The 25,743-nt window shown below is 54.4% G+C and overlaps 1 protein-coding gene across 8 annotated transcripts in view; it reads left to right on the forward strand.

Moving 5' to 3' along the window:
- LOC149124898 (uncharacterized) overlaps positions 1-21,892 on the forward strand; it is a 50,537-nt gene extending 28,645 nt beyond the window's left edge. The window contains exons 1-4 of one of the 8 annotated variants that reach the window (XM_089302136.1): positions 6,005-6,110; positions 7,656-7,772; positions 9,319-9,423; positions 10,970-11,257. In XM_089302136.1, coding sequence (XP_089158262.1) covers positions 6,062-6,110; positions 7,656-7,772; positions 9,319-9,423; positions 10,970-11,145 — 447 coding nt within the window. In that variant the 5' untranslated portion in view covers positions 6,005-6,061 and the 3' untranslated portion in view covers positions 11,146-11,257. Of the gene's footprint in view, positions 1-1,077; positions 1,189-6,004; positions 6,111-7,655; positions 7,773-9,318; positions 9,424-10,969; positions 11,258-12,614; positions 12,721-17,430; positions 17,469-19,846; positions 19,885-21,634 lie in introns of those variants that run through there. The other 7 variants (XR_016211687.1, XR_016211686.1, XM_089302131.1 and 4 more) reach the window with 7 other exon arrangements.
- Positions 21,893-25,743: the final 3,851 nt, after the last annotated feature.

A 25,743-nucleotide genomic window follows, 5' to 3' on the forward strand; every position in this document is an offset into this window, starting at 1 on the left:
ACCCGGCGTGGAGTGCCCCACTGCCCCTGGTGGCCCAGTGTGCGCAGCGGACTTAGGCGCGGGCACGCTGGGCTCCGCGAGGGTGGTGCTCTGTGCCTCTGCCTCTCCTGAGACGTCCTTGCCTTCCTCTTGGCGTTGGCTGGTCTCCGAGCTCCCGGGACAGCGTCCAGGAGGCGTGGCCGCTGCCTGAGGACAAGTCCTCGATGTGCCTGCCCTCTGACGCTGGCACGAGCGTGTTCTGGACCCGTGCCGTGCCCCCAGGCAGCTGGGGAGTTGTCTGCCTTGTAGTGCGGCGGGCCACCAGGAGAATCTGACCCAGTGTCCTGGATGGGCCAGTTCCCAGTCGTGCGCTCGTGGCCCAGACCAGACCCGGGCTGGTGTGTGGAGCCAGCCACGCGGGCCCGTCTGTCCTGCGTGCCCTGAGTGGGCGCAGATGAGAGAGGGCGCGGTTGCTCCGTCCGCTTTTCTCCCCTCTCGCCCCCATGCGGGGAGCCGTCCAGCGAGGCCTGGCTGGACTGAGCCCGTGCCGGACACGGTGCTCCGTTGCCGTCCTGGAGGGCCCAGAGGATTGCTCGAGGTGTGCCCACCAGGCCCCTCCCCTGAGACAGGGGGCTGGGTGCCGTCAGGTTCTTTCTTGGCTGCCCCTGGAACCCGGAGGTGGCCCTTGCCTGGTTCCTGGATCCTTTCACTTCCCCTTCCTCGTCGCCTTGCCGTGTGGAAGGGAAGGGCCGCTCTTAGCCCGCCAGCCCTGGCCAAGGAGGGGAACCCACTCGGAGGGTGGGGTGGCACCAAGGCCTTGCGCGGCCCAACGCACAAGGGGGGGACGGCGCGCCCTGCTGCGGGCCCTCGCTCTGGCCCCGGTGCCACCAGTTTCCCTTGGCCGGGATTCTTTGTGGCCTAGGCAGGCAGGCGCCCGTGCTGTCTCCGCACTGACCTAGGCACCCACCCACATGAGGCGTCGGGAGGTGTGGGGCCGGGAGAACATTGCTCTGCCTGGTTTCCTAGGCGGAGGCAGGTGTGTTGTCGGCAGAGACCCTCACTCAGGCCAAGTGCGTGATGTCTCTTCTTCTTCCGCAGACGCCGAGCCCGGCACCCGGGTACCTGTTCCGGTCGTGCCGCTCCCAACCATGACTCCCAGCACCGAGGAGGCTGACCACGACCACGACCACGACCCCGACCACGACCACGGTAGGGGCCCGTGTGCCTTGTGTCCTCTGCCCCTGGGAGCCCGCTGGGTTGCCGGGGCTCCTTGAGCGAGAACGGGCTTTCCTATTGCCTCCGGGACCGGGAAGGTGTCGCCATGCGATTCCTTGTCCCGAAACGCTGGCCTGTGCTCTGGAGCTGCGGGGACGTCCTCGGGGCTCTGCCCGGGAAGGATGTGCTCCCTGGGGAGAGAGGGGCCGCGGTGCGAGTCAGGCGCTCCGAGACGGGGCCGTGTGTCCTCCCGGGTGCTCTGGTTGGCTGCACGCTGCCTGGGCCTGTCCGCAGGTTGTCCGTTTCTCTGCGTGGTGGTCTGCTGACCCGTGCGGGAGGGGCGTAGGCTTCCCCGCCCCCCACGTCTGCTCCCGCCATGACCCACCCCGGGGGTCTGGTGCAGCACTCCCAGCCCGCATGCCTGGCGTGGCCACGGAGGCTGCGAGTGCAGAAGCCTCATGGGACCCGGCGTGGAGTGCCCCACTGCCCCTGGTGGCCCAGTGTGCGCAGCGGACTTAGGCGCGGGCACGCTGGGCTCCGCGAGGGTGGTGCTCTGTGCCTCTGCCTCTCCTGAGACGTCCTTGCCTTCCTCTTGGCGTTGGCTGGTCTCCGAGCTCCCGGGACAGCGTCCAGGAGGCGTGGCCGCTGCCTGAGGACAAGTCCTCGATGTGCCTGCCCTCTGACGCTGGCACGAGCGTGTTCTGGACCCGTGCCGTGCCCCCAGGCAGCTGGGGAGTTGTCTGCCTTGTAGTGCGGCGGGCCACCAGGAGAATCTGACCCAGTGTCCTGGATGGGCCAGTTCCCAGTCGTGCGCTCGTGGCCCAGACCAGACCCGGGCTGGTGTGTGGAGCCAGCCACGCGGGCCCGTCTGTCCTGCGTGCCCTGAGTGGGCGCAGATGAGAGAGGGCGCGGTTGCTCCGTCCGCTTTTCTCCCCTCTCGCCCCCATGCGGGGAGCCGTCCAGCGAGGCCTGGCTGGACTGAGCCCGTGCCGGACACGGTGCTCCGTTGCCGTCCTGGAGGGCCCAGAGGATTGCTCGAGGTGTGCCCACCAGGCCCCTCCCCTGAGACAGGGGGCTGGGTGCCGTCAGGTTCTTTCTTGGCTGCCCCTGGAACCCGGAGTTGGCCCTTGCCTGGTTCCTGGATCCTTTCACTTCCCCTTCCTCGTCGCCTTGCCGTGTGGAAGGGAAGGGCCGCTCTTAGCCCGCCAGCCCTGGCCAAGGAGGGGAACCCACTCGGAGGGTGGGGTGGCACCAAGGCCTTGCGCGGCCCAACGCACAAGGGGGGACGGCGCGCCCTGCTGCGGGCCCTCGCCCTGGCCCCGGTGCCACCAGTTTCCCTTGGCCGGGATTCTTTGTGGCCTAGGCAGGCAGGCACCCGTGCTGTCTCCGCACTGACCTAGGCACCCACCCACATGAGGCGTCGGGAGGTGTGGGGCCGGGAGAACATTGCTCTGCCTGGTTTCCTAGGCGGAGGCAGGTGTGTTGTCGGCAGAGACCCTCACTCAGGCCAAGTGTGTGATGTCTCTTCTTCTTCCGCAGACGCCGAGCCCGGCACCCGGGAACCTGTTCCGGACGTGCCGCTCCCAACCATGACTCCCAGCACCGAGGAGGCTGACCACGACCACGACCACGGTAGGGGCCCGTGTGCCTTGTGTCCTCTGCCCCTGGGAGCCCGCTGGGTTGCCGGGGCTCCTTGAGCGAGAACGGGCTTTCCTATTGCCTCCGGGACCGGGAAGGTGTCGCCATGCGATTCCTTGTCCCGAAACGCTGGCCTGTGCTCTGGAGCTGCGGGGACGTCCTCGGGGCTCTGCCCGGGAAGGATGTGCTCCCTGGGGAGAGAGGGGCCGCGGTGCGAGTCAGGCGCTCCGAGACGGGGCCGTGTGTCCTCCCGGGTGCTCTGGTTGGCTGCACGCTGCCTGGGCCTGTCCGCAGGTTGTCCGTTTCTCTGCGTGGTGGTCTGCTGACCCGTGCGGGAGGGGCGTAGGCTTCCCCGCCCCCCACGTCTGCTCCCGCCATGACCCACCCCGGGGGTCTGGTGCAGCACTCCCAGCCCGCATGCCTGGCGTGGCCACGGAGGCTGCGAGTGCAGAAGCCTCATGGGACCCGGCGTGGAGTGCCCCACTGCCCCTGGTGGCCCAGTGTGCGCAGCGGACTTAGGCGCGGGCACGCTGGGCTCCGCGAGGGTGGTGCTCTGTGCCTCTGCCTCTCCTGAGACGTCCTTGCCTTCCTCTTGGCGTTGGCTGGTCTCCGAGCTCCCGGGACAGCGTCCAGGAGGCGTGGCCGCTGCCTGAGGACAAGTCCTCGATGTGCCCTCTGACGCTGGCACGAGCGTGTTCTGGACCCGTGCCGTGCCCCCAGGCAGCTGGGGAGTTGTCTGCCTTGTAGTGCGGCGGGCCACCAGGAGAATCTGACCCAGTGTCCTGGATGGGCCAGTTCCCAGTCGTGCGCTCGTGGCCCAGACCAGACCCGGGCTGGTGTGTGGAGCCAGCCACGCGGGCCCGTCTGTCCTGCGTGCCCTGAGTGGGCGCAGATGAGAGAGGGCGCGGTTGCTCCGTCCGCTTTTCTCCCCTCTCGCCCCCATGCGGGGAGCCGTCCAGCGAGGCCTGGCTGGACTGAGCCCGTGCCGGACACGGTGCTCCGTTGCCGTCCTGGAGGGCCCAGAGGATTGCTCGAGGTGTGCCCACCAGGCCCCTCCCCTGAGACAGGGGGCTGGGTGCCGTCAGGTTCTTTCTTGGCTGCCCCTGGAACCCGGAGGTGGCCCTTGCCTGGTTCCTGGATCCTTTCACTTCCCCTTCCTCGTCGCCTTGCCGTGTGGAAGGGAAGGGCCGCTCTTAGCCCGCCAGCCCTGGCCAAGGAGGGGAACCCACTCGGAGGGTGGGGTGGCACCAAGGCCTTGCGCGGCCCAACGCACAAGGGGGGACGGCGCGCCCTGCTGCGGGCCCTCGCCCTGGCCCCGGTGCCACCAGTTTCCCTTGGCCGGGATTCTTTGTGGCCTAGGCAGGCAGGCGCCCGTGCTGTCTCCGCACTGACCTAGGCACCCACCCACATGAGGCGTCGGGAGGTGTGGGGCCGGGAGAACATTGCTCTGCCTGGTTTCCTAGGCGGAGGCAGGTGTGTTGTCGGCAGAGACCCTCACTCAGGCCAAGTGCGTGATGTCTCTTCTTCTTCCGCAGACGCCGAGCCCGGCACCCGGGAACCTGTTCCGGACGTGCCGCTCCCAACCATGACTCCCAGCACCGAGGAGGCTGACCACGACCACGACCACGACCACGGTAGGGGCCCGTGTGCCTTGTGTCCTCTGCCCCTGGGAGCCCGCTGGGTTGCCGGGGCTCCTTGAGCGAGAACGGGCTTTCCTATTGCCTCCGGGACCGGGAAGGTGTCGCCATGCGATTCCTTGTCCCGAAACGCTGGCCTGTGCTCTGGAGCTGCGGGGACGTCCTCGGGGCTCTGCCCGGGAAGGATGTGCTCCCTGGGGAGAGAGGGGCCGCGGTGCGAGTCAGGCGCTCCGAGACGGGGCCGTGTGTCCTCCCGGGTGCTCTGGTTGGCTGCACGCTGCCTGGGCCTGTCCGCAGGTTGTCCGTTTCTCTGCGTGGTGGTCTGCTGACCCGTGCGGGAGGGGCGTAGGCTTCCCCGCCCCCCACGTCTGCTCCCGCCATGACCCACCCCGGGGGTCTGGTGCAGCACTCCCAGCCCGCATGCCTGGCGTGGCCACGGAGGCTGCGAGTGCAGAAGCCTCATGGGACCCGGCGTGGAGTGCCCCACTGCCCCTGGTGGCCCAGTGTGCGCAGCGGACTTAGGCGCGGGCACGCTGGGCTCCGCGAGGGTGGTGCTCTGTGCCTCTGCCTCTCCTGAGACGTCCTTGCCTTCCTCTTGGCGTTGGCTGGTCTCCGAGCTCCCGGGACAGCGTCCAGGAGGCGTGGCCGCTGCCTGAGGACAAGTCCTCGATGTGCCTGCCCTCTGACGCTGGCACGAGCGTGTTCTGGACCCGTGCCGTGCCCCCAGGCAGCTGGGGAGTTGTCTGCCTTGTAGTGCGGCGGGCCACCAGGAGAATCTGACCCAGTGTCCTGGATGGGCCAGTTCCCAGTCGTGCGCTCGTGGCCCAGACCAGACCCGGGCTGGTGTGTGGAGCCAGCCACGCGGGCCCGTCTGTCCTGCGTGCCCTGAGTGGGCGCAGATGAGAGAGGGCGCGGTTGCTCCGTCCGCTTTTCTCCCCTCTCGCCCCCATGCGGGGAGCCGTCCAGCGAGGCCTGGCTGGACTGAGCCCGTGCCGGACACGGTGCTCCGTTGCCGTCCTGGAGGGCCCAGAGGATTGCTCGAGGTGTGCCCACCAGGCCCCTCCCCTGAGACAGGGGGCTGGGTGCCGTCAGGTTCTTTCTTGGCTGCCCCTGGAACCCGGAGGTGGCCCTTGCCTGGTTCCTGGATCCTTTCACTTCCCCTTCCTCGTCGCCTTGCCGTGTGGAAGGGAAGGGCCGCTCTTAGCCCGCCAGCCCTGGCCAAGGAGGGGAACCCACTCGGAGGGTGGGGTGGCACCAAGGCCTTGCGCGGCCCAACGCACAAGGGGGGACGGCGCGCCCTGCTGCGGGCCCTCGCCCTGGCCCCGGTGCCACCAGTTTCCCTTGGCCGGGATTCTTTGTGGCCTAGGCAGGCAGGCGCCCGTGCTGTCTCCGCACTGACCTAGGCACCCACCCACATGAGGCGTCGGGAGGTGTGGGGCCGGGAGAACATTGCTCTGCCTGGTTTCCTAGGCGGAGGCAGGTGTGTTGTCGGCAGAGACCCTCACTCAGGCCAAGTGCGTGATGTCTCTTCTTCTTCCGCAGACGCCGAGCCCGGCACCCGGGAACCTGTTCCGGACGTGCCGCTCCCAACCATGACTCCCAGCACCGAGGAGGCTGACCACGACCACGACCACGACCACGGTAGGGGCCCGTGTGCCTTGTGTCCTCTGCCCCTGGGAGCCCGCTGGGTTGCCGGGGCTCCTTGAGCGAGAACGGGCTTTCCTATTGCCTCCGGGACCGGGAAGGTGTCGCCATGCGATTCCTTGTCCCGAAACGCTGGCCTGTGCTCTGGAGCTGCGGGGACGTCCTCGGGGCTCTGCCCGGGAAGGATGTGCTCCCTGGGGAGAGAGGGGCCGCGGTGCGAGTCAGGCGCTCCGAGACGGGGCCGTGTGTCCTCCCGGGTGCTCTGGTTGGCTGCACGCTGCCTGGGCCTGTCCGCAGGTTGTCCGTTTCTCTGCGTGGTGGTCTGCTGACCCGTGCGGGAGGGGCGTAGGCTTCCCCGCCCCCCACGTCTGCTCCCGCCATGACCCACCCCGGGGGTCTGGTGCAGCACTCCCAGCCCGCATGCCTGGCGTGGCCACGGAGGCTGCGAGTGCAGAAGCCTCATGGGACCCGGCGTGGAGTGCCCCACTGCCCCTGGTGGCCCAGTGTGCGCAGCGGACTTAGGCGCGGGCACGCTGGGCTCCGCGAGGGTGGTGCTCTGTGCCTCTGCCTCTCCTGAGACGTCCTTGCCTTCCTCTTGGCGTTGGCTGGTCTCCGAGCTCCCGGGACAGCGTCCAGGAGGCGTGGCCGCTGCCTGAGGACAAGTCCTCGATGTGCCTGCCCTCTGACGCTGGCACGAGCGTGTTCTGGACCCGTGCTGTGCCCCCAGGCAGCTGGGGAGTTGTCTGCCTTGTAGTGCGGCGGGCCACCAGGAGAATCTGACCCAGTGTCCTGGATGGGCCAGTTCCCAGTCGTGCGCTCGTGGCCCAGACCAGACCCGGGCTGGTGTGTGGAGCCAGCCACGCGGGCCCGTCTGTCCTGCGTGCCCTGAGTGGGCGCAGATGAGAGAGGGCGCGGTTGCTCCGTCCGCTTTTCTCCCCTCTCGCCCCCATGCGGGGAGCCGTCCAGCGAGGCCTGGCTGGACTGAGCCCGTGCCGGACACGGTGCTCCGTTGCCGTCCTGGAGGGCCCAGAGGATTGCTCGAGGTGTGCCCACCAGGCCCCTCCCCTGAGACAGGGGGCTGGGTGCCGTCAGGTTCTTTCTTGGCTGCCCCTGGAACCCGGAGGTGGCCCTTGCCTGGTTCCTGGATCCTTTCACTTCCCCTTCCTCGTCGCCTTGCCGTGTGGAAGGGAAGGGCCGCTCTTAGCCCGCCAGCCCTGGCCAAGGAGGGGAACCCACTCGGAGGGTGGGGTGGCACCAAGGCCTTGCGCGGCCCAACGCACAAGGGGGGACGGCGCGCCCTGCTGCGGGCCCTCGCCCTGGCCCCGGTGCCACCAGTTTCCCTTGGCCGGGATTCTTTGTGGCCTAGGCAGGCAGGCGCCCGTGCTGTCTCCGCACTGACCTAGGCACCCACCCACATGAGGCGTCGGGAGGTGTGGGGCCGGGAGAACATTGCTCTGCCTGGTTTCCTAGGCGGAGGCAGGTGTGTTGTCGGCAGAGACCCTCACTCAGGCCAAGTGCGTGATGTCTCTTCTTCTTCCGCAGACGCCGAGCCCGGCACCCGGGAACTTGTTCCGGACGTGCCGCTCCCAACCATGACTCCCAGCACCGAGGAGGCTGACCACGACCACGACCATGACCCCGACCACGACCACGACCACGGTAGGGGCCCGTGTGCCTTGTGTCCTCTGCCCCTGGGAGCCCGCTGGGTTGCCGGGGCTCCTTGAGCGAGAACGGGCTTTCCTATTGCCTCCGGGACCGGGAAGGTGTCGCCATGCGATTCCTTGTCCCGAAACGCTGGCCTGTGCTCTGGAGCTGCGGGGACGTCCTCGGGGCTCTGCCCGGGAAGGATGTGCTCCCTGGGGAGAGAGGGGCCGCGGTGCGAGTCAGGCGCTCCGAGACGGGGCCGTGTGTCCTCCCGGGTGCTCTGGTTGGCTGCACGCTGCCTGGGCCTGTCCGCAGGTTGTCCGTTTCTCTGCGTGGTGGTCTGCTGACCCGTGCGGGAGGGGCGTAGGCTTCCCCGCCCCCCACGTCTGCTCCCGCCATGACCCACCCCGGGGGTCTGGTGCAGCACTCCCAGCCCGCATGCCTGGCGTGGCCACGGAGGCTGCGAGTGCAGAAGCCTCATGGGACCCGGCGTGGAGTGCCCCACTGCCCCTGGTGGCCCAGTGTGCGCAGCGGACTTAGGCGCGGGCACGCTGGGCTCCGCGAGGGTGGTGCTCTGTGCCTCTGCCTCTCCTGAGACGTCCTTGCCTTCCTCTTGGCGTTGGCTGGTCTCCGAGCTCCCGGGACAGCGTCCAGGAGGCGTGGCCGCTGCCTGAGGACAAGTCCTCGATGTGCCTGCCCTCTGACGCTGGCACGAGCGTGTTCTGGACCCGTGCCGTGCCCCCAGGCAGCTGGGGAGTTGTCTGCCTTGTAGTGCGGCGGGCCACCAGGAGAATCTGACCCAGTGTCCTGGATGGGCCAGTTCCCAGTCGTGCGCTCGTGGCCCAGACCAGACCCGGGCTGGTGTGTGGAGCCAGCCACGCGGGCCCGTCTGTCCTGCGTGCCCTGAGTGGGCGCAGATGAGAGAGGGCGCGGTTGCTCCGTCCGCTTTTCTCCCCTCTCGCCCCCATGCGGGGAGCCGTCCAGCGAGGCCTGGCTGGACTGAGCCCGTGCCGGACACGGTGCTCCGTTGCCGTCCTGGAGGGCCCAGAGGATTGCTCGAGGTGTGCCCACCAGGCCCCTCCCCTGAGACAGGGGGCTGGGTGCCGTCAGGTTCTTTCTTGGCTGCCCCTGGAACCCGGAGGTGGCCCTTGCCTGGTTCCTGGATCCTTTCACTTCCCCTTCCTCGTCGCCTTGCCGTGTGGAAGGGAAGGGCCGCTCTTAGCCCGCCAGCCCTGGCCAAGGAGGGGAACCCACTCGGAGGGTGGGGTGGCACCAAGGCCTTGCGCGGCCCAACGCACAAGGGGGGGACGGCGCGCCCTGCTGCGGGCCCTCGCTCTGGCCCCGGTGCCACCAGTTTCCCTTGGCCGGGATTCTTTGTGGCCTAGGCAGGCAGGCACCCGTGCTGTCTCCGCACTGACCTAGGCACCCACCCACATGAGGCGTCGGGAGGTGTGGGGCCGGGAGAACATTGCTCTGCCTGGTTTCCTAGGCGGAGGCAGGTGTGTTGTCGGCAGAGACCCTCACTCAGGCCAAGTGCGTGATGTCTCTTCTTCTTCCGCAGACGCCGAGCCCGGCACCCGGGTACCTGTTCCAGACGTGCCGCTCCCAACCATGACTCCCAGCACCGAGGAGGCTGACCACGACCACGACCCCGACCACGACCACGGTAGGGGCCCGTGTGCCTTGTGTCCTCTGCCCCTGGGAGCCCGCTGGGTTGCCGGGGCTCCTTGAGCGAGAACGGGCTTTCCTATTGCCTCCGGGACCGGGAAGGTGTCGCCATGCGATTCCTTGTCCCGAAACGCTGGCCTGTGCTCTGGAGCTGCGGGGACGTCCTCGGGGCTCTGCCCGGGAAGGATGTGCTCCCTGGGGAGAGAGGGGCCGCGGTGCGAGTCAGGCGCTCCGAGACGGGGCCGTGTGTCCTCCCGGGTGCTCTGGTTGGCTGCACGCTGCCTGGGCCTGTCCGCAGGTTGTCCGTTTCTCTGCGTGGTGGTCTGCTGACCCGTGCGGGAGGGGCGTAGGCTTCCCCGCCCCCCACGTCTGCTCCCGCCATGACCCACCCCGGGGGTCTGGTGCAGCACTCCCAGCCCGCATGCCTGGCGTGGCCACGGAGGCTGCGAGTGCAGAAGCCTCATGGGACCCGGCGTGGAGTGCCCCACTGCCCCTGGTGGCCCAGTGTGCGCAGCGGACTTAGGCGCGGGCACGCTGGGCTCCGCGAGGGTGGTGCTCTGTGCCTCTGCCTCTCCTGAGACGTCCTTGCCTTCCTCTTGGCGTTGGCTGGTCTCCGAGCTCCCGGGACAGCGTCCAGGAGGCGTGGCCGCTGCCTGAGGACAAGTCCTCGATGTGCCTGCCCTCTGACGCTGGCACGAGCGTGTTCTGGACCCGTGCCGTGCCCCCAGGCAGCTGGGGAGTTGTCTGCCTTGTAGTGCGGCGGGCCACCAGGAGAATCTGACCCAGTGTCCTGGATGGGCCAGTTCCCAGTCGTGCGCTCGTGGCCCAGACCAGACCCGGGCTGGTGTGTGGAGCCAGCCACGCGGGCCCGTCTGTCCTGCGTGCCCTGAGTGGGCGCAGATGAGAGAGGGCGCGGTTGCTCCGTCCGCTTTTCTCCCCTCTCGCCCCCATGCGGGGAGCCGTCCAGCGAGGCCTGGCTGGACTGAGCCCGTGCCGGACACGGTGCTCCGTTGCCGTCCTGGAGGGCCCAGAGGATTGCTCGAGGTGTGCCCACCAGGCCCCTCCCCTGAGACAGGGGGCTGGGTGCCGTCAGGTTCTTTCTTGGCTGCCCCTGGAACCCGGAGGTGGCCCTTGCCTGGTTCCTGGATCCTTTCACTTCCCCTTCCTCGTCGCCTTGCCGTGTGGAAGGGAAGGGCCGCTCTTAGCCCGCCAGCCCTGGCCAAGGAGGGGAACCCACTCGGAGGGTGGGGTGGCACCAAGGCCTTGCGCGGCCCAACGCACAAGGGGGGGACGGCGCGCCCTGCTGCGGGCCCTCGCTCTGGCCCCGGTGCCACCAGTTTCCCTTGGCCGGGATTCTTTGTGGCCTAGGCAGGCAGGCGCCCGTGCTGTCTCCGCACTGACCTAGGCACCCACCCACATGAGGCGTCGGGAGGTGTGGGGCCGGGAGAACATTGCTCTGCCTGGTTTCCTAGGCGGAGGCAGGTGTGTTGTCGGCAGAGACCCTCACTCAGGCCAAGTGCGTGATGTCTCTTCTTCTTCCGCAGACGCCGAGCCCGGCACCCGGGTACCTGTTCCGGACGTGCCGCTCCCAACCATGACTCCCAGCACCGAGGAGGCTGACCACGACCACGACCACGACCCCGACCACGACCACGGTAGGGGCCCGTGTGCCTTGTGTCCTCTGCCCCTGGGAGCCCGCTGGGTTGCCGGGGCTCCTTGAGCGAGAACGGGCTTTCCTATTGCCTCCGGGACCGGGAAGGTGTCGCCATGCGATTCCTTGTCCCGAAACGCTGGCCTGTGCTCTGGAGCTGCGGGGACGTCCTCGGGGCTCTGCCCGGGAAGGATGTGCTCCCTGGGGAGAGAGGGGCCGCGGTGCGAGTCAGGCGCTCCGAGACGGGGCCGTGTGTCCTCCCGGGTGCTCTGGTTGGCTGCACGCTGCCTGGGCCTGTCCGCAGGTTGTCCGTTTCTCTGCGTGGTGGTCTGCTGACCCGTGCGGGAGGGGCGTAGGCTTCCCCGCCCCCCACGTCTGCTCCCGCCATGACCCACCCCGGGGGTCTGGTGCAGCACTCCCAGCCCGCATGCCTGGCGTGGCCACGGAGGCTGCGAGTGCAGAAGCCTCATGGGACCCGGCGTGGAGTGCCCCACTGCCCCTGGTGGCCCAGTGTGCGCAGCGGACTTAGGCGCGGGCACGCTGGGCTCCGCGAGGGTGGTGCTCTGTGCCTCTGCCTCTCCTGAGACGTCCTTGCCTTCCTCTTGGCGTTGGCTGGTCTCCGAGCTCCCGGGACAGCGTCCAGGAGGCGTGGCCGCTGCCTGAGGACAAGTCCTCGATGTGCCCTCTGACGCTGGCACGAGCGTGTTCTGGACCCGTGCCGTGCCCCCAGGCAGCTGGGGAGTTGTCTGCCTTGTAGTGCGGCGGGCCACCAGGAGAATCTGACCCAGTGTCCTGGATGGGCCAGTTCCCAGTCGTGCGCTCGTGGCCCAGACCAGACCCGGGCTGGTGTGTGGAGCCAGCCACGCGGGCCCGTCTGTCCTGCGTGCCCTGAGTGGGCGCAGATGAGAGAGGGCGCGGTTGCTCCGTCCGCTTTTCTCCCCTCTCGCCCCCATGCGGGGAGCCGTCCAGCGAGGCCTGGCTGGACTGAGCCCGTGCCGGACACGGTGCTCCGTTGCCGTCCTGGAGGGCCCAGAGGATTGCTCGAGGTGTGCCCACCAGGCCCCTCCCCTGAGACAGGGGGCTGGGTGCCGTCAGGTTCTTTCTTGGCTGCCCCTGGAACCCGGAGGTGGCCCTTGCCTGGTTCCTGGATCCTTTCACTTCCCCTTCCTCGTCGCCTTGCCGTGTGGAAGGGAAGGGCCGCTCTTAGCCCGCCAGCCCTGGCCAAGGAGGGGAACCCACTCGGAGGGTGGGGTGGCACCAAGGCCTTGCGCGGCCCAACGCACAAGGGGGGACGGCGCGCCCTGCTGCGGGCCCTCGCCCTGGCCCCGGTGCCACCAGTTTCCCTTGGCCGGGATTCTTTGTGGCCTAGGCAGGCAGGCGCCCGTGCTGTCTCCGCACTGACCTAGGCACCCACCCACATGAGGCGTCGGGAGGTGTGGGGCCGGGAGAACATTGCTCTGCCTGGTTTCCTAGGCGGAGGCAGGTGTGTTGTCGGCAGAGACCCTCACTCAGGCCAAGTGCGTGATGTCTCTTCTTCTTCCGCAGACGCCGAGCCCGGCACCCGGGAACCTGTTCCGGACGTGCCGCTCCCAACCATGACTCCCAGCACCGAGGAGGCTGACCACGACCACGACCACGACCACGGTAGGGGCCCGTGTGCCTTGTGTCCTCTGCCCCTGGGAGCCCGCTGGGTTGCCGGGGCTCCTTGAGCGAGAACGGGCTTTCCTATTGCCTCCGGGACTGGGAAGCTTCTGCAAAGTGCTTCCTTGTTACCAGAAGGTGTCCTGTGACCTAGGATTTCTCTGTCTTTTGATTACATAGATCTTTCATTTTTTCCTCCAGTGTTTGAACTGCCTTTAACGCTGCTTTTTCAGTCTGTTTTGCTTCGATTTTCTTCACCTTCCTTAAAGGTTTCCCTTTTTTTTTTTTTTTTTTTGTCTCTGAGTGGTACAGTTTTCTCTGTCTCTCTGTGCCCATTTTGCCTTTGCACTGTAATATGTACTTTGTTTCCTGTAATTTGCCATGATTCAGGACATTTTTCTCAGTGACCTCTTTCTGTGAATCCAAGATTTTCTGTTTCATTCTGGTTTTTTGTAGGTTCTGTGGTCTCTGTAATCTTGTTACAGATCGTTGTCCCCAAACTTGTAGCGCCCCCATTTGAACTTAGGAACAATCTGTTTGGCTCATGTGTGGTTTGTGCTTTAGAGTTACTGCTGTTGTTCCTTTTTGACGTGACATTTTTGTGGTGGAATGTTATTGCTAAGTGTCTCCTTTTCTGAAAATATGTCTGTGTTTTCTACCTGTTTTGGAATCTTCATCCTTCTGCTTAACATGGATGCGTTTCTTCAGTGTAGAAGTGCTCGTGTGCAAGTCGTGTCCTCCATGACTGCCTTTTGTCCTCGTGAGTCCTATCATTGGCTGAACACTGCTGCATAACGACTCGGCATTTTTGAATGTTCGCAGAGCCTTTTAGTTTTTCTTCCTTACTCTTTAGTTAGGAAGTTATTTTTTGTTACTCTATACTAATGCTGAATGAAATCTGTCTTCTCAGTCACTCAGTTCAGTATGCCTGGATCCTTCCATGGATGAAATAATAGCAGAACTCTAATCAAGTGTCAAGTCTTCTCGCTGAACCTAATGCTCCAGTGTGCAGTGGAGCCAACCTGCACCTATATTTGCATGTTGTTCCATTCCTGTGTTCCCCATTCGAACATTTGTAAATATAGTAGAAAATTTTTCAGATATTGTCTGAGATGGTACCAAACTAAAAAACACTCTTGGACTACCTGTGACTTTACTTGTCTCCCAGGTAGACACCATTTGTGCCATTTGTATGTTACCAGATCTCTCATTACATCTTTCTCTATTCTTTGGCTGTCTGGAATTGTCTTTGCAATTAGGAGTATCAAGATATGTCCCTGGACAGAAAGAAAACCTTTAAGAATGAGTGGAGCGCAGGAAATGATTTTACTCTAGCTGTTTGAAATCCATGAGCCATTTCCCATAATGTATGTTTGCATGTACAGGAACATGAGTCAGAATTGTCAGGAACATCCATTGTGAGTGTGTTCATCTCTGTGTTTCAGAAATACTGATTTTATTCCTCTCTGATGTGAAAAATCACCGAGGACTTATTTTCTTTCCCTTACCGAAAGACCTGATGATTACATGGGAATCTGACATTTAGGATGGTCTGATAACTGATCAAACTCCAAATGTGTCCAATGATGCTAGCACCAGTCTCCCTTTGGGTACACTTCTGTTCTAACCTCTGTTCTCTTGAGCACTTGATGTGCTCAAATACCAGAATGCCTTACAAGTTTCTTTGATATTCTCTGCTGATCCTTTCTCTGAACACTAGGGGTTGCTTTTTCAATTTTTCCTTTGTGTTTCTTAGGTTGCTGGAAACCTTTGATGTTCTGGCCTGGAAGGATAGAGTTCCTAGGTACAACACTGCCCCTGGGGCACATTTACTGAGACAGCCAGTTTGCTTCCTGTGGCTCTACACTCAGTATGCGCTTCCCAAGATCACAAAGATGTTCAGTTTCTCTCTCCTTATGCTTTTGCAGCTGTTTATGGTCACTGCAATGCTTGGTACACAAGTTCTATACCACCACGTGCCACACACTTTTTTCCTTGTAGTATTCTAGCTTTGCATTTGGTACTTCTGATATGTAGTTGATTCTTAGTTTATGATGTCTCAGAAACCTCCAGAAAGTGTTGATTTTGAGTGCCATTTGCTGGGATGTCAAATCATTGATTTGCTTGTAATAGCAGGTTGAGTGTGTTTTCTCAACCTATCCGAAGACACTTTTAGGTACATCTGCAGCGGAGTCAATCTAACCAACTTGGAAATCCTAACCATTGCCACACATATACCTGGTCCAAATCCTCCATGCGAAGAGAAGGGCATGCCTGAGCTTGGCATGTGTCAACCGTGTCATTTGTATTCTGTCTATTGCTTTACTGAAGAGTCGGCATGGTTGCTTAGTAGCTTGTCGCATCCTATCTACATTTCTGGAGCCCTCCATGAAGGATAAACTTGCCTAAATATTTGCATGACTTTGTCATGTTGAATTTAAGTCTTCAGTTGCTGTCCAGGAGGGACCCGATCCCTGATGGAGTTATCCATGTGGCTCCTGTACTAGGACAGTGGGTTGTGCATCATATTGTTCTTTCGTGGCTCCCACTGGGACATGGAGAGAGCACTTTCTGAATTACTGGATCCTTTCTTTTCATCTATGACTGTTGTCTCATTTTCTCCAAGTGGAAGGGAAATTCTTTAAACTCAAATGATTGCCAAGGACATAAACCTCTAAGAATGATTTTCACCTTGCCAGTTGTTTTTCTCTCAAAACATGACAACATCTCCCCATTTTCTCCTAATTTGGATTTTTGTAGACTTACCCTTATTATGTCTCAGAAAACTTGTGCACATCCACATTATGAGAATGTGTTGTTTGGGTTGGAGATCACTTCTGTTCCTGCTTTCTGACATGGAGTTGGATCTGCATCTGAAAATCTGCTTAGGCAACTTTTGTTTTTTCTTCCACAGGAAGTATGATAGTCTCACTGGAGTCAAACCCAGAATCAGGCGTGGTGACTGAGCAGAGCCTTCCAGTGGCAAATGATACCATGCCTCAGCTCAGTAGGGGTCCATATGTTTTATGTCCTCTGATCTATGAGATGCTGAAGATTTCACGTGGCATAAGTTCTGAGAACTCCTCTTCAGTATGTCTGCCATGCTTTCAAGATAATGCTGAGAGCTGCTTTTCCCAGAATGTTTGGCTATGTTTTCTTAATGTTCCTGAAACCTTTAGTTTCTGCCACGGAAGGACGTATTTCCTCGATAGAGATTTGCCCATGTGACACCTGTACAAGACCGTCATGTGGAAGCGCATCATCTCTCACTGGCCAACAGCTGCACATTCTATGGGCACTTTGCAAGTTACCAGAAACTTGGCGATTGTCTATCTTTACCCCTTTGCTATAGCCTAAGGTCATCTGATGCTTTGTTCTCAGCTGCTGTTCAAATACAAATAAAACATCTTGAAGAAATTTAAAATAGGAATTGTTTAACAACTCTCCTATCTATCTGTTTTGTTCTCATGCATTTTCCTTTACTTCTGTTTTGGGGTACCATAAAGTTCATGACAATCATCATTATGAATTAAACATGGTGGGATGTAAAATAATTTATTTTACACCATGTGCGTATTGATATGGGTCTGTTTTCTGAAAACATCATTAGACAGCCTTAGTTCTTTCCATCAACAGAATAAGTAACACCACAATGGAAATCCAATCAGTGTCAAGGTGTGTGACTGACCATGATCTTCACTGTGTGAATATTCAGTCCGAATCTAGAGTGGGACCACACTTTCCTTTTGCACTTTATCTTCTTAGTTACTGAAAAGCACTTTGGTGTATTTCCTTAGGATTTCTTCTTACTTCCATACAGTTTCTTTAAGTTTACACAAAGAATCCATTTTCAGAATGTTCATGTGACCACTAACTTGACTCGGTCTCTTCGGTTGTTCTCCAGGAAGGATGGAATTGCTCAGCAGAGATTGTCCTTGAGGGCTCTAATCTAAGGCAAAGCTTTTGTTTCATGTTGTTCTCTGTGTGGCTCCCAGCAGAACACGGAATGGGCACTTTCCAAGTTACCGTATCCTTTCCTTTTGTCTATACCTGGCTTTTTCTTTATTGAGGGGTGTTTGCAATTGGTAAGTCACAAACGATATTTAAGGATAAAAATAAGGAATCTAAGGATATATTTGAAATTGGCATTTTTGTCGCTGAATTATTAAATCTATGAGCCGCTTTCTCATTGTACCTATCTTTATAAACCTATGTCTGGCCGGCGCCGCGGCTCCCTAGGCTAATCCTCCCCCTTGCAGTGCCGGCACACCGGGTTCTAGTCCTGGTCAGGGTGCCGGATTCTGTCCCGGTTGCCCCTCTTCCAGGCCAGCTCTCTGCTGTGGCTAGGGAAGGGAGTGCAGTGGAGGATGGCCCAAGTGCTTGGGCCCTGCACTCCTTGGGAGACCAGGAGAAGTACCTGGCTCCTGCCATAGGATCACTGAGGTGCGCCGGCCGCAGCAGCCGTTGGAGGGTGAACCAACGGCAAGGGAAGACCTTTCTCTGCCTCTCTCTCACTGTCCACTCTGCCTGTCAAAAATATATAAATAAATAAACAAAAATAAACCTATGTTTATCTTGTGTCAGAAAACTCATGAAAATCCACATTTTGAGCATGTATTTCTATGGGTTCAAATAATGTTTTCCTGTTGTCAGTTGATAAAATGATTGTGTTCTGAAAATATCCTAAGAAAACTTTTGATTTACCTTCCACAGGTGATTTAATGCTACCCTGGAGTACGAATCAGTGTAAGGTATGATGACAGAGTAAAAAAAATTTTCAATGGCAGCTGAAGCCTTCTGTCCTCTGCATTCTGAGTTACTGAGAGTTGAGTTAGCATCATTCCTTAGTATTTTTCTTCATTTCTATGCACTTCCTTTAACCTAACACTAGGGACTACTTTTCAAAAATATCTTTGAGTTTTCTCACTTTGCTTGAAAACCTTAGTTTCCTCACAGGAAGGAGTACTTTAGTAGAGAATTGTCATTGAGGTATCTAAACTAAGACTAGTGTTTTGCTTCTTGTTTTTCTATCATTTGTTTGCTGGAGTACACTGAGTGGGAATGTTCCAACTTGCCAGTTGCTTTCATTTTTTTCCATCCTTTTCCTTTGGCTTTACCAAGGGGTAGTGTAACGGTCAGTACACAATGCATTCAAAGGCAAAAATTAAACAATGTAAGAAGGAAGTTAGCATGAGGACTTGTTTTGCTCCCCCAGATTGTTAAACCTGTGCATCAAGTTTTCATTCATTGTATTTACATAAACTTACCTCTTAGAAGCCTCATGAAGTCCACATCATGGGTGTATTATGTTTCAGTATATTTTTTCTTTTACTGTTGCTCCATGTTGAAATGAATATGTTGTCTTCAAATATACTAAGATAACTCCTGGTTTTTCTTCAACATAAGAAATTTCCCCCACCACTCCAAACCAGAACAGTGTCACGTATATTCACTGACCAAAATCCTCCAGTGGTAGAAGGTGAGAAGTCTGACCTTCTATGGGACCACCCGTGTCTACTGTACTCTGTCTTCTGAGTTACTGGAGAGCACAGTTGACATGATCCCTTAGGATATTTTTTCCCGATAAACTTCATTTCACCTCACAGTATGAACTACATTTTCTAGAATGCTTGCGCATGTTTTCTAATGTTGTTTGACATCCTCAGTTTCTGTGCATGAAGAATGGATGGAATTCCTGGGTAGAGAACTGCCCAAGAGGCACCTAAAATAAGAAAAGTGTTTTGCATTGTTATTCTATCGTTGCCTCACAGTTGCACGCTGCATGGACACTTTTCATGTTACCAGATAGTATCAGTATCTCCTTATGCCTTTGCCATAATGCAGGGTAATTTCAGTGCTTTCTACACAAATAGTGTTCAAAGGTAAAATTAGACACCTAAAAATGAATCCAGAACATATATTTTCCTTAGCTTTTCTACATGAAGTCTCAGAAACCTCATGAAAATCCCCATTGTAAGTGTAGGATGCTGGTATTTAAAGTAATTTGTTATTACTATCTGGTACTGAGATGAGTCTGTCTTATGAAAATGTTTTAAGAGAGCTTTATTTTTTTCTGCAACGGAATGAATGACACTCCAGGGGAAGCCCACCCAGTGTCAAATATGGTGACTGACAAAAATCTTCCACTGGGAGAGGATATCAGGCCTAACCTTGCAGTGGGCCTACTGATGTTTTCTCTCCTCTTTTTCTTACTTATGAGGACAGCTGGCCTGATTCCTTGGGGTTTTCTCTCTTTATTTTAAAGATTTTTTAAATTTATTTGAGAGGTAGAATTACAGACAGTGACAGACAGAGAAAGGTCTTCCATCTGTTGGTTCACTCCCCAAATGACCACACTAGCCAGAGCTGCACCGGTCCAAAGCCAGCAGACAAGAGCTTCTTCCAGGCCTTCCACATGGGTGCAGGGGCTAGAGCACTTGGGCCAACTTCTACTGCTTTCCCAGGCCATGGTGGAGGGCTGGACCAGAAGAGAAGCAACTGGGACTAGGACCGGTACCTATATGAGATGCTGGTGCCGCAGGTGGAGGGTTAACCTACTGTGCCAAAGCACCAGGATTTTATCTTTCTGTACAAATCTTTAAACTTTACACTAAGAACTATTGTGCAGAAATGTTTGTAGAAGTTTTCTAACTTGGCTTGGACTCTTCCGATCCTGTGCAGGAAGCATGGAGTTCCTTGCCAGGGAATTTCCCGTGGGGCACTTAACCTCATCTACTCCATTTTGTATTCCTCCTATTCTATCCTCGACTCCTAGAGAAACACCAAATGGGCACTTTCCAAGTTACCAGACCTTTGATTTTTATCATAATCTTTTTGTCTTCTGAAAGAGTAGTTGCGATTGTTAAGATACAAATAATAGTCAAGGATAAAAGGGGAAAAAAACTAAAAATGAATTTAAACAAGAATTTTGTTCTAAAATTATTAAACTATGAGCTTTTTTTCATTATCCATACTTTAAGAAACTGATTTTAATGATGTATCAGAAAACTCATTCAAGTCCACAATAGGAGCCAATTTGCTTGGATTTCAAATTTTTTTGCTGCCATCAGATGTTGAGATGGGTCTGTTGTCTGAAATATCTTGACAACTTTTGTTTGTCATTCTACAGGTGCTTTGATGCTACCGCTGCTGTTGACACAATACCAGGTAGGGTGAATGGCCAAAATCTCGAAATGGCACAGGATGCCACGCCTGAGCCTAGATGGGCCCACCTATGTCTTCTGTCCTCTGCATTCCAAGTGGCTGGAAAGCTGAGTTAGGATCTCTTTTCCTTAAGATTTTCTTTTCTTTTCTCTGTATTTTACTTAACATAAGACTAAGGACTACTGTTTCAAAATGTTTGTTTTTAAACTTTGCTTGAAATATCTTCAGTTTCTTCCCCTGGTGGGTGAAGTTCCTTGGTAGAGAATTGCCCATGAGGCCCATAAACTAAGACCACATAGTCTTCATGTTTTCTTCACACTTGTTGGCAGTACAACACTGAATTCACATTTTCCAAGCTACAAGTTTGTTTCATTTTTTTCTTTGCCTTCATTAAAAGTAGTTCTAATGCTGCAAGACAATTTGGTATTCAAAGACAAAAACTAAAATATAAGAATCAAGGTACAATAGGAAGTTGTTTTGGTCCAACAAAGCAATTACTCTAGGTATCAATTTGCTCATCAGTTGTATCTTTTCATAAGCTTATCTCTAAGCTGTCTCAAACCTCCTGAAATCCACACCATGAGTGTATCATGCTCTCACCTAACATTATTTTTCCTGCTCCCTGGTGTTTCTTCAGCAGAACAAATTACCCTGCTACTGCAGACCAGACCAGTGTCCACTATAATGACCAAGTGAATTCTCCAGCCGGAGAGGATGCCAAGCCTGCGCTTGGTATGGGCCCATCCAGTGCACTGTCCTCTGACTTCTGAGTTACAGAAGAGCACAGTTACCATGACTGCTTAGGATTTTTTTCCCCATGCACTTCATTTAACCTCACAGGAAGGACTGCTTGCACAAGTTTTCTGTTTTTGCTTGACACATTCAATTTCTGTCCAAGAATGGATGGAATTCCTGAGTAGAAAATTGCCCAAGAGGCACCTACACCAAGACAACCATTGTGCATCAAGTGGTTCCATGTGTGTTCGCAGTTGCACACTGAATGGACACTTTCCAAGCTACCAGGTCCTTTCAGTTTACCTGCCCTTATTCTTTTGCTTCATCAGGGGTTAATTCCAATGCTTTGTACACAAAGAGTATTCAAAGATAAAGGTAAATCTTCTAAAAATGAAGAGTGGGGATTTGTTGGGTTCAGAAAGTATAATATCTATGGTTTTTTCATAACACATATTTTCCTTAAATTGTCTGCATGAAGTCTCAGAAACCTCATGAAAACACTCCTTTATGAGTGTGTGACACTTGGCTTTAAAGTACTTTTTTTGCCACTCTCTCTCTCATACTGAGTTTACTTTATGAATATGTCCTAAGAAAACTTAGGTTTTATCTTCAGTGAAATAAATAATGCCACTCCTGGAATCTGACCCCATGTCAAGTAGGGCGATTGACCGGAATCCTGCATTGGAAGAGGATTCCAGGGCACAGCTGTGTCCTCTGTCCGCTGTTACTCAAGAGCTCCATTGGCATGGTTTCTCAGGGCTTCCTCTTAACTTCTCCTCAGTAGTGCCAGCAAGCACTCTGCAAACCTAGGTTATTATTGGCAAAAGGCAATTTTTTTACAGGGTGAAGTTTGGTTCATAACCTGGAGACATGTATTATCAGTTCCTTCCCATGTGTGTCTTTTGGTTTAATGATGTTTACCTCATTTCTTAGGGGAAATCTTGAGGGCAGTTCTTTAATCAGGAATTGGGATATCTCCAGAATCTGAGAATATTATTTCACTTTTTTTTTTCAACAGAAATGGAACCATCTCATCATATCTGGTGCTTTGGAACAACAGTAATCGACCATATAAAGCAAGCTGCAAAACTCACATCTAGTAGGGGGCCGCCCAACTCTCCAAAATGAATCATTTTATTTCATTTAGTGGTAGCATATTCACAGCTGGACATCACTAATTTCCCTACACTCTACCATGAAGCTAAGAGTGTTTTTAGAAAAAAAATTGACAGATTTTTCTTTCTGTCCAGAAATAAACAAATTGGCTTGCAACTGACTTCAAAGGAGTCATGTCATGTTTTCTTACTGGGGGAAATCATGTTGTACACTTCACACTTCACAAAATTATTCAAAAAGGAATATGGAATGATCTGATTCCAAAATTTCAGCTCAACCCATTTCAGTCTTGAATTTCCAATTCCATTGTTCAAGGGGACATGCAACAGTTACTATAAAATCAGTATTTAAGAATACAGTGAAATATATAAAAACAGAATGAAAATATGAGCTGATATTGACACAAAAAATTTAAACCCACACATAGTTTTTTTCATGGTAGCATTTTCATACATTTTTTTTTCCATCATGAAGTCACAGAAAGTTCATGAAAGCGCATATTCTGAAATCTCATCAAAATTTGATAAAGATGCATACCATAAAATCCTTTGAATGGATTTAAAATCGTGTTCATACCAAATCACATTTTAATTCCATCTATTTTTTTGAGTTTTTTAAAGATTTACTTATTTACTTGAAAGTCAGAGTTACACAGAGAGAGGAGAGGCAGAGAGAGGTCTTCCATCTGGTGGTTCGCTCCCCAATTGGCTGCAATGGCCGGAGCTGTGCTGATCTGAAGCCAGGAGCTTTTCCTGTGTCTCCCACACAGGTGCAGGGGCCCAAGCACTTGGGCCATCTTCTACTGCTTTCCCAGGCCATAGTGGAGAGCTGGATCAAAAGTGGAGCAGCCAGGTCTTGAACTGGTGCCCATTTGGGATGCTGGCACTTCAGGCCAGGGCGTTAACCCATTGGATCACAGTGCCAGTCCCTATGTTTTTTGAGTTTTATGTTCTCATTTTTCATTTTGAGGGGCTTTTGTTCTTTTTATATCTTTTTATTTTTTGTTTTGTAATTATTCATTTTTTTCCTATTTTGACATTTATGTTTTTATACCATTTATGAAATGGTTGATGTCTCCTGGACAAATAACTATTTTCAATATTCTGGATATCCTGAGCCGGCGCCGTGGCTCAATAGGCTAATCCTCCCCCTTGCGGCGCCGGCACACCGGGTTCTAGTCCCGGTCAGGGCACCGGATTCTGTCCCGGTTGCCCCTCTTCCAGGCCAGCTCTCTGCTATGGCCAGGGAGTGCAGTGGAGGATGGCCCAGGTGCTTGGGCCCTGCACCCCATGGGAGACCAGGAAAAGCACCTGGCTCCTGGCTCCTGCCATCGGATCAGTGCGGTGCGCCGGCTGCAGCGGCGGCCATTGGAGGGTGAACCAACGGCAAAGGAAGACCTTTCTCTCTCTGTCTCTCTCTCTCACTGTCCACTCTGCCTGTCAAAAATAAAAAAAAATAAAAAAAAATATTCTGGATATCCTGAAGATGATGTTCATTATACCATATATTACTTTTATAAGAATCTTCAGAAAATCATACATTAATAATGAAATATTATAACTTGAAGACATAAAGAACATAAGTGATTCTCAGTTCCCACCCACTTTTAAAAGAGAGTAAGCTCAGTTACCTGACTGTAGAGTGCCATGATCACACTCCACTAATTTGTTATGTAGGAAAATTTGGCATTATACTGTGTCCAGAGCAAAACGTGAATCATAGCATCTTTCCATATATGTCTTCTCGATTTTAATTCCTATCTTATTTTCATCAATGCGAAGTCATTTAGGAAAAATTCAGTACTACAGTCCTTCGAATGATGCCCATAAACCTTCAATATGCAAATCACATTCCAGAACTCAATGGGAATTTTCAGAACATCTGAGCTCCATCAACAATTTTGTAAGCAAAATCATCTGAAATATTCTTAAGTCACCATAAATTCTCTGATTGATTAGTGCATCCAAGGGTGGGAATGGACCTAGTAAAGGTGGTAAGATGGCTTTGGGGTTGATGCTTTTTAAAATGATTGGCTAAAGTATAGGGTCTGAGCCGCTTGGGTGTAGGTGGCAAACCGCAGGGTTTCGGGATGTCATCAAGCACCTTAACTGCCTGAAAAGACACCTGGAACTTTAGGCATTTCCCTGCTATCTGCTGATTGGCTGTTGCTAGGGGAGTTTATCGCAGGGGAAGTTTATTCTCTTTTCAGGAGCTTTTGGCTTAGGGTTCAGGCCCGAGTTACGAGATGGAGGCCTACTCTAAACTAGCTGCACCTTGATCCAGGCTCAGGTCTCTCATTGGAAATCTCTATTGTTTTAAACATATTTTACTGACGGCCCATATTAGTGAATCTGTAAATCCAGTGAATGATGTAAAATCTTGTTCTCACACGCAGAGCACATTACTTTGCTTAGTTTATAGAAGACATACCCAGTGATCTGTGCACTTCTATCTTTGTTCACCTAAAGAATTACGCTGTGACTTCTTGGCTTCGATAGTCATTTGTACATGATTAAGGCTTTGAGGGAGGCCCAGCTCAGTTGGGTCATTCTTCTGGTCTCACTGGGTCACTCGGGGGCCAGAAGACAACTGTGTATTTCTCAGCTTCCTTTGATTGCTACATAGCCATATACCAGGGGGGAGATTGGAGATCTTTTCTCACACAAATTTCATAAAGTTTTCCTATATTGCAGCTCCATCTGATTATTCCCTATTACAGATAAACACTTGGGCTCACTAGACCTTGGCTCCTATATTTTTTCCACTACCTGGAATTACACTGGTGCTTTCAGTATTCTCTGGAAAATTTTAAATTCTGTGGTAAATGATCATGTTTTGTGGTAGTTCTATTCTGCTTAATGCCCACTAAAATGTACAGGCAGCTCTTCATATCCTGTGGTTTCAGCCAAATCCAGAAAGAGAATATAAGATGCAAAGTTTCTCGTTATCATTATTCTCTGAAGTATAAGTTCCATTCCTTACAGAACAGTTAATTTGTAGGAGGTAGTGTAGGAGATGTAGAGGTCACTTAAAAGGATATGTGAGGGTGGCATAAATTATATGCAAATACAGTTCTACTTGATATTGGGGTAGGAGCATCTGTGGATTTTGTTATCTTTTGGGATCATGGAATCAATTCCCCACAGATGCTGAGGGACAGCTATCTATGGGGGAATGAAGATGTGCATAGTTCTTGGAATAAAAGGATTTCATATGTGTTGGTAATATCTTTACATTTGAAAGTTGAAGAGATAAGAGAGCACATATGGGATTTCAGAGGGTAGCAGTAAGACATCCATTTGATGCATGATGTTTTAGATTAATTGCAGCATTATTTTGAAATTCTGAAATACATGAAGCATTTCCATTCATGATGCTAAAGTGAAGGATACTAATGGGATCTCTTCTCATTAGAGATGACTGCATGGTTGTGTGAAAAATCTGAGATGACAACAATTGCAGGATAAAAGGGACAAAAATATATGCCTTCACAATGCATCTAGGTTTTGAATCAGGAAAGAAATACCCTAAAGTCAATCCTTCCAGTTGCAAAAGAAGGGACAGAAAAGGAGGTAAAGAAAATCTGAGATTCAAGGAATTTGTCAAATGCAACTCATGGGCACGATTCTTGCTATAGGGAAACAGTTAATAGTTTTCTCTCAGCACTCACACAGTAGAGACTTGAGGAAAGTAACTTACATCTTCATTTTGGAGAAAGATCCTAGGGCCTGAACAACTGTAAAAGGGCACAACTCTTGTACTGACTTACAGTGACTAGAAGGCAATGAGTTTTTCAGTTTATCATCTTTATGGTAGCTGTGAGAAAGATAGTATAATCAGCAGTCTATGCTTAGTGATGTGATAAGATTAAACATTTCCATCAACAAAATAAAGGCCCTTGGGATGAATTATGCTATTCCGGAAAGAAAACACACCCATGCTACCAGCACCGAAATTCTGAATCCATGTATACAAGGTTTACTCATGAACATATAGCTTTAAAAAAAAAAA

Source organism: Oryctolagus cuniculus, chromosome 8 (assembly GCF_051225735.1).
Source record: "Oryctolagus cuniculus isolate XC-2025 breed Fujian yellow rabbit chromosome 8, ASM5122573v1, whole genome shotgun sequence".
Taxonomy (NCBI): Eukaryota; Metazoa; Chordata; class Mammalia; order Lagomorpha; family Leporidae; genus Oryctolagus; species Oryctolagus cuniculus.